Raw genomic sequence first — 12,049 nt, 5'->3', positions numbered from 1 at the left:
GGCCAGTATATATTTGTCCATGCAGTGGATATGCGTTTTTGGCATCACATACCCACCACACTTTGATGCCATATTTTGCCGGTTTCGATGGGATGTATTGCGTGAAACGGGTGCGGCCACGATATGGAAAGAGCTGCTCGTCTACCGTTAGATATTCACTTGGCTTATATGACTGCTCAAAGTTGTAGTTCATCATGGTCCACAGCTCGGATATTGGTACAGCTTTGTCAGTTACCAAACGTTGTGCCCGTGTGTTGCCATCGTCAAACCTTATAAACCGCAGTATGGCCTGAAAGCAGTTAATGCCCATTGACGCACGATATAATGCACAATTTTCCACCGACCACAAGTCCGGCGCACATTCGGCATTGCTGCGGTTAGCGCCAGTCATAATAAGCACTCCAATGAACGCATACATTTCGCTCAAAGTAACCTTTTTCCATGTTTTTGGTTCCGCCTCTGGATGTTTTGCGTTTAATTCCGCATATGTAGCTTCTGCTTTTTTGTTGGTGTAGAGTACTATAATATCCACCATTTACGGAGTCATAAAACATTTATATGTATTGACTATTGACATCATAGTAGTTGATCTTGCGGCCCACTTCGCTGTCGCAAAATATTTTGTTGCCTAGTTTGGCGTGCAAGTCGTGGCTGTGATCTCCATATGATACTATCACGTGCTACGAATTCAGCTGCACGCAAATTAATCTCCTCAGAATCATCTGCAGCATCGGATTCATTGTCAGATTCTTCGTAATCAGCCTCATCTACCTGGGCATTGTCAATTGTGTAATCAGGGTCTTCTACATCCGATTCAACCACGTCATCTGCTACTGCTACTTGTTCGCTTTCATCCCCTTCAGGGTCGGAAAATAATTCATCATCTGAGATTTCGTCAAACAGGTTTTGTATGTGCTGCTCTTTTTCAGCGTCAGATAATCTATATAAAAATAATTAATTTTTATTCCATTTATGAAATTATATTTGAGTTATTTGTATTTACCTCATACATTGATTCGAAGACAAATATTCCATGTTCCTTCTGCTATCCATGTTGTAATATTTAAAATTTTTTCTGACTTGTTGTTTTCACAAATATAAATCAACTTCACACTTCAAAAGAACGCTTTACAATGAATATAAACTCGCAAAACTGCCCTTTATATAGCTGCAACCCTTAAGTTTCTGGAAGCATTTCTTACCTGCCAGGTAGTTGGATTATATCAAATGTTGTTTGTCAGCAAATTCTAGCAAGGGTACAATATAATGTCTTCTTCTAAATAATTAAGAGTGCGCGAAAAAGGTTGTATTCTAAAAATTCTAACAACAATAGATATTATTGACTTCTTAGAAATAACTTAGAATGCGCGCAATTCTTAGAAGCAGGCTACAAATATATGTTTATAACTACTTAAAATGTTCGTAAGACAGTCAGCTACAACATTGCATTAAAAAAAAATAACTTGTTTCTCAGAAAAAATGAGAAAAAACGGGTAAAACAGGCTACTGGCCACACCTGTACCCGGGTATAAGAAGTCGTAGTAAAAGTTGGGTATAAGTCCTAGGGTTAAAGGAGTGGCAACATTATGAATACTTTTATAATAATAAACGATTGGCATCCATAGTATTACACATTTCAAGGTATTGTGGCAACACTAGGTGAAGCCTATTTTTAATATAAGGTAGTTGATGAATAAACGTGAGAGAGTAAAGATCATAATATCGTGTTTTATTGGTTTGTCGCTTAAAATATCAGAAGTGCTTTTCTTACCAAAAATGCCTTGTGAAAATCTAAATGCGTATACTGTTGAGCAACTAAAGTCATGGTTGCGTGCACTCGGAATAAAGACATCAGGCAATAAAACAGAATTAATTATCCGTTTGCAAAACGTTCCTGACGAAATTCGTCGAAATTTCGAAGATTTTGCAGTCGACGTCGACGCTACGCGAGACAACAGCGGAGACAGCAGCAACAACGCACAAGCCATCGAAATCGACGAAGAAACGAGCAGTGTGGAAATTATCCGTTTGCAAAACGTTCCTGACGAAATTCGTCGAAATTTCGAAGATTTTGCAGTCGACGCTACGCGAGACAACAGCGGAGACAGCAGCAACAACGCACAAGCCAACAAAATCGACGAAGAAACGAGCAGTGTGGAAATCGTTAACGAAACAAGCACAAAAACTCAAAGTAACGAAAAAGCAATTGAACAAACGAGTGTTGCAGCTGAAGAGAAAAAGAGTGATAAAAAAGAATGTGATTCAAATGAATGGCTTCTATTAAAATATGAGTTGGAGTTACTAAAACACGAGTGTGAAATACAAAAGAGAGAAAACGAAATACAAAAGAAAGAAAAAGAACTGTTGAACAATGGTTGTGAACGAAAGAATATTTCCAACAAGCAAAAATTATCTGACGTTAAAGAACTTATTTCTGAATTTTCTGGTAACTGAGATTGCTTTAAAATGTGGCAAACTCAACTGCAAAATATTCGGAGTGTCTATAATGTGGATGACAACAACATGAGAGCACTAATTGCAAATCGACTAAAAGGTAACGCGTTGAAGTGGTTACACTCTCGTGCTGATTTAATCACAATGCCTTTCGATAAATTCTTATTGGAAATGAGCTCTTTATTCGAAGAAAAAGCAAGTAAGTTGATGTTGAAGAGAAAACTTGAGGCCAGACGGTGGTTGATTTCTGAATCGTTCGAAGAATATTTAAATGCGAAATTGATTTTAGCAAACAGAATTCTAATTGAAGAAGATGAGTTGGTTGAGTATTTAGTAGAAGGAATACCAAATGAAGCATTGCGTTCACAAGCCAAAATGCAAAGGTTTCGCAACAAATATGAATTGTTAGACGCATTTAGAGCAATTCAATTACCAAAGTTCCCATTAAGAAAAATTACACCAAATATCCAACATGAGCAACCAAATGGCGAGTAACAAGTAGTCACAGCTAAAAGGTGCTACAACTGCAACTCAGTTGGACATTTAGCAAATGAATGTCGCAAATCCAAACGTGAGTGGGGTGCTTGCCATGTATGTGGAGTAGTTGGCCATTATGCATCAAATTGTCAACAGAGAAAGATCGCGCCAGTTCAGTATGTCACTAATTCGATGGAAGATGATGATTTTGTAAGATCTATTCATTATTAATTTGTAAATTCTAAACTTTATTATAAAACTTCTTTAGACTATTAGCTTAGATTATGGAGGGAACACTTCTCTGCTCTCCTAAATGGAGGCAGCAATTCACCGCGCAGAGATGAAGAACCCGATCCCGCAATCGATGATGATGGAATATATGTCCCCCCGCCCGATTATGACGAAGTTAGAATAGCAATAACCAGATTGAAAAACAACAAGGCCGTGGGCGCTGATGGATTGCCTGCGGAGCTATTCAAGTTCGGCGGCGAGGAGTTGGTAAGGCGCATGCAGCAGCTTCTTAGCAAAATATGGGCGGACGAAAGCATGCCCGACGGTTGGAAATAAGTTAGCAGCGTTGTTATTGAAGTTTATGGGGTTCTGTACCTATGAGAATAAAACACAAAACACTTCTTTCGAAATCAAATCTTTTTTACATTTGCTTCAAAATCTGAATATAAAAGTAAATTTGTTCAATCGCGATTCGTTGTTTATTTATAAATTTACATTTCAAGATTCCAGCCTTACTTCCAGTTAAAATATTTCTTATGCCAAGCTACTTAGTTTTCAAGTATTAAGTTTTCAATTACATATTAGTATAACACCACAATACTCCTGCAATTTTTACATAGGATGTCTTTGTAAAAAATTTTGAAAGTGTTACCAAACATAAAACCAATTAGTTTCATTATTTTACTTAGTTTTCAATTCAAATCTTAACTCGACGGCCATCGTAATGGCTTTATCAGTGGAAAGCCCTTCCAAATTTCTTAGAGGCACACGTGCATTTGCGAAAAATTTTGTTAGCTCAACTAGTGAAAAAAATTTATCACGAAAAGTGTTTGATAACCGATCGAAATATCTGGATACTAAAACAAGAATTTTTCTGATAATTCCGTGTAATGTGTTTGCCCTTAGAACCATCACTTTTCTTATTAATGCCTCGCCTAAAATATCTCCTATGAAATATCATTGGTCTGCTACATTTTATTTACAGAGCAATTTTTGTGTGTAAGATTTCCATATACATAAGTAAATTAAAAATTATATGTGGGTTAATGAAAGTGTGCCAAATGTTGTGGGCAGAGTTGTGAATTTTAACCTCAGTGAAAAAGGAAGAAAAGTACCAAAATCGTGGCTACTGCCTAAAAAGGACCAACATTGAATAAAAGGGACCAGCGGACCAAATGGGGTTGGATGGGACCATTTTTGGTCCAAATGGACAAAAAGTGGCAGCCGTGTTTATCAATGTGAGTGAGAGGGAGATTTCTCTGCCATTACTTAGGAGTTTTTTCACTTGTTAAAATAAAGGGAATGCATCGAAATAGTTAACCCTAGGACTTATACCCAAGTACAGGTGTGGCCAGTAGCTACTTTGGAGTGATGTAGCTCCTAAATCGCTAAAGATATTGACTTGAAATTTTTGATCTAGGAAAACGAAGTAAATCTACGTCGATTGGTGTCATATTTGTCATGCTAGGTCCATGCATTGATGAGATATAAGCTTTCAAAGTTGACACCTACGACTTATACCCGGGTACAGATGTGGCCAGTAGCTTTTTTTCTAATTTTTTGAAAGAAACAATTTTTTATTTATTATTTTCTTTATAAAATATTATTTTATTGATTATTTCTTATAACTAAATATGCAAACAAATTTAAATTATTCAATTGTCTTCATTATTTTCACAAATATTACATGTAAATGTATTTGAAGAATGCTGTATGCATATTGGGTATATTGTATTGGTCATGGATGTAGCAGAGAAAACAGCTTCCAACCTGCTGTTTTTTTTGGTTTTGCACCAGCAGCTGCAGACGTTGATGGCCTATTGTCAGCACTTCTTTGCAAGGCCGTACTTATGAAACTCGCGACTGCAATTTTTGTGTTGAAACTCCGCATCACTTGCTGATTCACCGAACGCTCTTCAATTATGGGCATAGACAGTTCCTTGGCGAGCTGGCGAAGAAATCTCTTACGCTTCGCATTGGTGCATCTGATGTTGGGATTATTCTCATAATATATGATGTACGCTGCCAATGCCGTCAAATCAATCATATTGAAGAATAGGGACAACGGCCAACGCTTTGTCATCCTTTGGCAAGTATATTCTCCAAGCAATTGGTCCATCACGTCCACTCCTTTTGTCTTGTTATAAAACTCGATCATTTCTGGTTTGCCGCTTTCGCCAATGTGATCATCGTCATGCATTGATGATAGTAATATAACTTCCTTGTTTTTTTCGGCACATAGGGAGCAAATGGATATGTTGAGCCTAAAATCGAATGTGCTTGACCTCTCTGCACGATCTTTGTGTGCCAACATCTTCTTTGGTATGTAGGGCTTATTTTTCCGCAGAGTTCCAACTGCCGTCAAATTCATGGATGGCACGCTTCCCAGTAGATTTAGGGATGTAAAAAAATTGTCCATCGTTATATTTCGGCCGGTTCCATGAAAGCGGCTTACTAAATCCTTGACCACGCGTTCACCCTGGTTAGTTTCCCGTTCCGCAGGTTTTTGGCCAGTATATATTTGTCCATGCAGTGGATATGCGTTTTTGGCATCACATACCCACCACACTTTGATGCCATATTTTGCCGGTTTCGATGGGATGTATTGCGTGAAACGGGTGCGGCCACGATATGGAAAGAGCTGCTCGTCTACCGTTAGATATTCACTTGGCTTATATGACTGCTCAAAGTTGTAGTTCATCATGGTCCACAGCTCGGATATTGGTACAGCTTTGTCAGTTACCAAACGTTGTGCCCGTGTGTTGCCATCGTCAAACCTTATAAACCGCAGTATGGCCTGAAAGCAGTTAATGCCCATTGACGCACGATATAATGCACAATTTTCCACCGACCACAAGTCCGGCGCACATTCGGCATTGCTGCGGTTAGCGCCAGTCATAATAAGCACTCCAATGAACGCATACATTTCGCTCAAAGTAACCTTTTTCCATGTTTTTGGTTCCGCCTCTGGATGTTTTGCGTTTAATTCCGCATATGTAGCTTCTGCTTTTTTGTTGGTGTAGAGTACTATAATATCCACCATTTACGGAGTCATAAAACATTTATATGTATTGACTATTGACATCATAGTAGTTGATCTTGCGGCCCACTTCGCTGTCGCAAAATATTTTGTTGCCTAGTTTGGCGTGCAAGTCGTGGCTGTGATCTCCATATGATACTATCACGTGCTACGAATTCAGCTGCACGCAAATTAATCTCCTCAGAATCATCTGCAGCATCGGATTCATTGTCAGATTCTTCGTAATCAGCCTCATCTACCTGGGCATTGTCAATTGTGTAATCAGGGTCTTCTACATCCGATTCAACCACGTCATCTGCTACTGCTACTTGTTCGCTTTCATCCCCTTCAGGGTCGGAAAATAATTCATCATCTGAGATTTCGTCAAACAGGTTTTGTATGTGCTGCTCTTTTTCAGCGTCAGATAATCTATATAAAAATAATTAATTTTTATTCCATTTATGAAATTATATTTGAGTTATTTGTATTTACCTCATATATTGATTCGAAGACAAATATTCCATGTTCCTTCTGCTATCCATGTTGTAATATTTAAAATTTTTTCTGACTTGTTGTTTTCACAAATATAAATCAACTTCACACTTCAAAAGAACGCTTTACAATGAATATAAACTCGCAAAACTGCCCTTTATATAGCTGCAACCCTTAAGTTTCTGGAAGCATTTCTTACCTGCCAGGTAGTTGGATTATATCAAATGTTGTTTGTCAGCAAATTCTAGCAAGGGTACAATATAATGTCTTCTTCTAAATAATTAAGAGTGCGCGAAAAAGGTTGTATTCTAAAAATTCTAACAACAATAGATATTATTGACTTCTTAGAAATAACTTAGAATGCGCGCAATTCTTAGAAGCAGGCTACAAATATATGTTTATAACTACTTAAAATGTTCGTAAGACAGTCAGCTACAACATTGCATTAAAAAAAAATAACTTGTTTCTCAGAAAAAATGAGAAAAAACGGGTAAAACAGGCTACTGGCCACACCTGTACCCGGGTATAAGAAGTCGTAGTAAAAGTTGGGTATAAGTCCTAGGGTTAAAGGAGTGGCAACATTATGAATACTTTTATAATAATAAACGATTGGCATCCATAGTATTACACATTTCAAGGTATTGTGGCAACACTAGGTGAAGCCTATTTTTAATATAAGGTAGTTGATGAATAAACGTGAGAGAGTAAAGATCATAATATCGTGTTTTATTGGTTTGTCGCTTAAAATATCAGAAGTGCTTTTCTTACCAAAAATGCCTTGTGAAAATCTAAATGCGTATACTGTTGAGCAACTAAAGTCATGGTTGCGTGCACTCGGAATAAAGACATCAGGCAATAAAACAGAATTAATTATCCGTTTGCAAAACGTTCCTGACGAAATTCGTCGAAATTTCGAAGATTTTGCAGTCGACGTCGACGCTACGCGAGACAACAGCGGAGACAGCAGCAACAACGCACAAGCCATCGAAATCGACGAAGAAACGAGCAGTGTGGAAATTATCCGTTTGCAAAACGTTCCTGACGAAATTCGTCGAAATTTCGAAGATTTTACAGTCGACGCTACGCGAGACAACAGCGGAGACAGCAGCAACAACGCACAAGCCAACAAAATCGACGAAGAAACGAGCAGTGTGGAAATCGTTAACGAAACAAGCACAAAAACTCAAAGTAACGAAAAAGCAATTGAACAAACGAGTGTTGCAGCTGAAGAGAAAAAGAGTGATAAAAAAGAATGTGATTCAAATGAATGGCTTCTATTAAAATATGAGTTGGAGTTACTAAAACACGAGTGTGAAATACAAAAGAGAGAAAACGAAATACAAAAGAAAGAAAAAGAACTGTTGAACAATGGTTGTGAACGAAAGAATATTTCCAACAAGCAAAAATTATCTGACGTTAAAGAACTTATTTCTGAATTTTCTGGTAACTGAGATTGCTTTAAAATGTGGCAAACTCAACTGCAAAATATTCGGAGTGTCTATAATGTGGATGACAACAACATGAGAGCACTAATTGCAAATCGACTAAAAGGTAACGCGTTGAAGTGGTTACACTCTCGTGCTGATTTAATCACAATGCCTTTCGATAAATTCTTATTGGAAATGAGCTCTTTATTCGAAGAAAAAGCAAGTAAGTTGATGTTGAAGAGAAAACTTGAAGCCAGACGGTGGTTGATTTCTGAATCGTTCGAAGAATATTTAAATGCGAAATTGATTTTAGCAAACAGAATTCTAATTGAAGAAGATGAGTTGGTTGAGTATTTAGTAGAAGCAATACCAAATGAAGCATTGCGTTCACAAGCCAAAATGCAAAGGTTTCGCAACAAATATGAATTGTTAGACGCATTTAGAGCAATTCAATTACCAAAGTTCCCATTAAGAAAAATTACACCAAATATCCAACATGAGCAACCAAATGGCGAGTAACAAGTAGTCACAGCTAAAAGGTGCTACAACTGCAACTCAGTTGGACATTTAGCAAATGAATGTCGCAAATCCAAACGTGAGTGGGGTGCTTGCCATGTATGTGGAGTAGTTGGCCATTATGCATCAAATTGTCAACAGAGAAAGATCGCGCCAGTTCAGTATGTCACTAATTCGATGGAAGATGATGATTTTGTAAGATCTATTCATTATTAATTTGTAAATTCTAAACTTTATTATAAAACTTCTTTAGACTATTAGCTTAGATTATGGAGGGAACACTTCTCTGCTCTCCTAAATGGAGGCAGCAATTCACCGCGCAGAGATGAAGAACCCGATCCCGCAATCGATGATGATGGAATATATGTCCCCCCGCCCAATTATGACGAAGTTAGAATAGCAATAACCAGATTGAAAAACAACAAGGCCGTGGGCGCTGATGGATTGCCTGCGGAGCTATTCAAGTTCGGCGGCGAGGAGTTGGTAAGGCGCATGCAGCAGCTTCTTAGCAAAATATGGGCGGACGAAAGCATGCCCGACGGTTGGAATCTAAGTGTTTTTTGCCCAGTCCACAAGAAGGGGGATACTGCAAAATGCACCAACTATCGTGGAATCAGCCTTCTTAATATCGCATATAAGGTCCTTTCAAGTGTATTGTGCGAAAGATTGAAGCCCACCGTGAACCGGCTGATTGGACCTTATCAGTGCGGCTTCAGACCTGGTAAATCTACCATCGACCAGATTTTCACAATGCGCCAAATCTTGGAAAAAACCCCTGAAAAGAGAATCGACACACATCACCTCTTCGTCGACTTTAAAGCCGCCTTCGACAGCACGAAAAGGAGCTGCCTATATGCCGCTATGTCTGAATTTGGTTTCCCCGCAAAACTTATACAGCTGTGCAAAATGACGTTGAGCAACACCATCAGCTCAGTCAGAATTGGGAAGGACCTCTCCGTGCCGTTCGAAACTAAACGAGGTTTCAGACAGGGTGACCCCCAATCGTGCGATTTCTTTAATTTGATGCTGGAGAAAATTTTACTAGCTGCAGAACTTAACCGCACTGGAACAATATACTATAAAAGTGTGCAATTACTGGCATATGCTGATGACATTGATATCATCGGCCTAAACACCCGCGCTGTTAGTTCTGCTTACTCCAAGCTGGAAAAAGAAGCGGTAAAGATGGGTTTGATGGCGAATGAGAGCAAAACGAAGTACCTGCTGTCATCGAGCAAAGAGTCAGCGCATATGCGCCTTGGCAACCATGCTACTGTTGGCAGCCATAATTTCGAAATAGTAAAAGACTTCGTTTATTTGGGAACCAGCATCAACACTAGCAACAACATCAGCACAGAAATCCAGCGAAGAATCAATCTTGCCAATAAATGCTACTTTGGACTAGGTAGGCAATTGAAAAGTAAAGTCCTCTCTCGGCGAACGAAAATCATACTCTACAAGTCACTTATCGTACCCGTCCTGCTATATGGGGCAGAAGCATGGACCATGGCAACAGCAGATGAAGCGGCTTTGGGAGTGTTCGAGAGAAAAGTTCTTCGAAAGATTTATGGACCTCTACGCGTTGGCGATGGCGAGTACCGAAGAAGATTTAATGATGAGCTGTACGAGCTATACGCAGACATCAACATAGTCCAGCGAATTAAAACGCAGCGGCTGCGCTGGCTAGGCCAAGTTATGCGAATGAAATATGATGCTCCGGCCAAGAAATTGTTCCTATCGGAACCCGCCTACGGAAGCAGAGGTAGAGGGCGGCCCCCACTCCGTTGGAAGGACCAGGTGGAAAACGATTTAAACTCCCTTGGTGTGACCAATTGGCGCCGGTTGGCGGAGCGAAGGAGCGACTGGCGCGCCTTGTTGGACGGCCATAACCGTTTAGACGGTTAAGCGCCAATTAAGTAAGTAAGTAAGTAATCGATACAGGAAGCCCAATTAGCATTATTCGCCAGAAGTTCGTACCAGATGTATTATTAAATAAAAATAATAACGTGTTTTTGAAATACAGTGGCATAAATAAGAGCCCTTTATCTATTATTGGAAATGTAAACAGTTTTGTGTTTTTTGAAAATGAAAAAATTGAATTAAAATTTTTTGTTGTAACAAATGTAACAATCAGTTATCCAATAATTTTAGGTGGGGATTTTTTAGCTGAATCTAATCTAAAATTAGAATGTAAAAATAAAATTCCAAAATGCGAAATTGAAAGTGATACATACGATAAAGAGTGTCATAGGTTAATGGAAATTGAATCCGATACTACACAGGTTTTTAGGGAGTGTAATGCGGTAATGGAAATTGAAGCTAAGAAGTTTGATTTCTGTTTAAAATATGTCGATATAAATATTTGTGCAAACGAAAGATTTAATAAGATATTTCAAGATTGTTATGTAAACTGTAAACGCGCCGATACGCCAAAGATTAGATGTGAGATGAAACTATTACTGAGTGGTGAAAAACCTTTCCATTGTCCGCCAAGAAGATTATCTTATAGCAAAAAGAGCAGGTTAGAGTTATTTTAGATGATTTATTACAGAACCAAATAATTCGACCTAGTAATTCAAAGTATTCTTCTCCCATTGTGTTGGTAAGAAAGAAGACGGGTGATATCAGATTATGTGTTGATTTCCGTAATTTAAATAAAGTTACTTTAAAAGATAACTTTCCATTGCCTTTAATTGGTGATTTGCTTGATCGGCTATCAAATAAGAGTATATTTTCGTTACTAGATTTAAAGAGTGCATTTTATCACGTACACATGGCAGAAGAATCGGTCAAGTACACTTCTTTTGTAACACCTTTGGGCCAATATGAATTTTTAAAAATGCCTTTTGGCCTGAAAAATGCGCCTCCAACATTCCAGCGTTTTGACAACCATGTTTTCGATGAACTTATTCGAGCAGAGAAAATTGCAATTTATTTAGATGATATCATGATAGCTACAAGTACCGTTGGTGAACATCTAGACATTTTGCAGGAAGTGTTTGATAGATTAGTACAAAATAAATTGTAATTGAGATTGGACAAATGCCATTTCATGGAATCAGATATACGTTATTTAGGGTATAATATATCGAGTAACGGTATACGACCAGATAGTTAATTTTATATAGTTAATTATAGTTAATTCTCCAATCCCTAACAATACAAAGGCTGTGCACAGTTTTTTGGGCTTGTGTTCTTGTTTTAGAAGATTCGTTAAAGATTTTTCACGGGAAGCTCAGCCCTTGTACAAACTCATTAAAAAGAATGTTAAATTTACATTTGGTGAAGAAGAATTAGATTGTTTTGAAAGTCTGAAAAACAAATTAAGGCACCCATCTTAGCAATTTACGACCCAAGAGATGATACAGAGCTGCATTGTGATGCAAGTTCTTTAGGATTTGGGGCAATATTATTACAAAAGAAACGTGACGGA

General features: G+C 38.2%; 2 protein-coding genes and 2 pseudogenes across 4 annotated transcripts in view; 2 read left to right on the top strand and 2 right to left on the bottom strand.

Moving 5' to 3' along the window:
- Positions 1-12,049, bottom strand: part of Marf (Mitochondrial assembly regulatory factor) — a 75,924-nt gene that overhangs the window by 22,062 nt on the left and 41,813 nt on the right. The gene's annotated exons all lie outside the window — the stretch shown is intronic.
- On the top strand, positions 2,599-3,262 carry LOC137250232 (uncharacterized; annotated as a pseudogene).
- Positions 4,767-7,031, bottom strand: LOC137250229 (piggyBac transposable element-derived protein 4-like). Of its 2 annotated transcripts, none has more exons than XM_067782675.1 (2): positions 6,674-7,031; positions 4,767-6,610 (listed from the first exon to the last, which is right to left on the bottom strand). In XM_067782675.1, exon 2 carries the CDS (start codon positions 6,203-6,205, stop codon positions 4,901-4,903), a length of 1,305 nt encoding a protein of 434 aa, XP_067638776.1. In that variant the 5' UTR covers positions 6,206-6,610; positions 6,674-7,031; the 3' UTR covers positions 4,767-4,900. Both variants share the same exon structure in this region, with proteins under 2 accessions (XP_067638776.1, XP_067638777.1).
- Positions 8,214-8,932, top strand: LOC137250231 (uncharacterized; annotated as a pseudogene).

The sequence above is a fragment of the Eurosta solidaginis genome, chromosome 4 (assembly GCF_040869045.1).
Source record: "Eurosta solidaginis isolate ZX-2024a chromosome 4, ASM4086904v1, whole genome shotgun sequence".
NCBI classification, from domain to species: Eukaryota; Metazoa; Arthropoda; class Insecta; order Diptera; family Tephritidae; genus Eurosta; species Eurosta solidaginis.
This window is presented reverse-complemented; position numbering and strand designations above follow the sequence as displayed.

Coding starts and splice junctions, on each gene's coding strand:
- LOC137250229 (XM_067782675.1), bottom strand. CDS start 6,205: ATGGTGGATATTATAGTACTCTACACCAACAAAAAAGCAGAAGCTACA.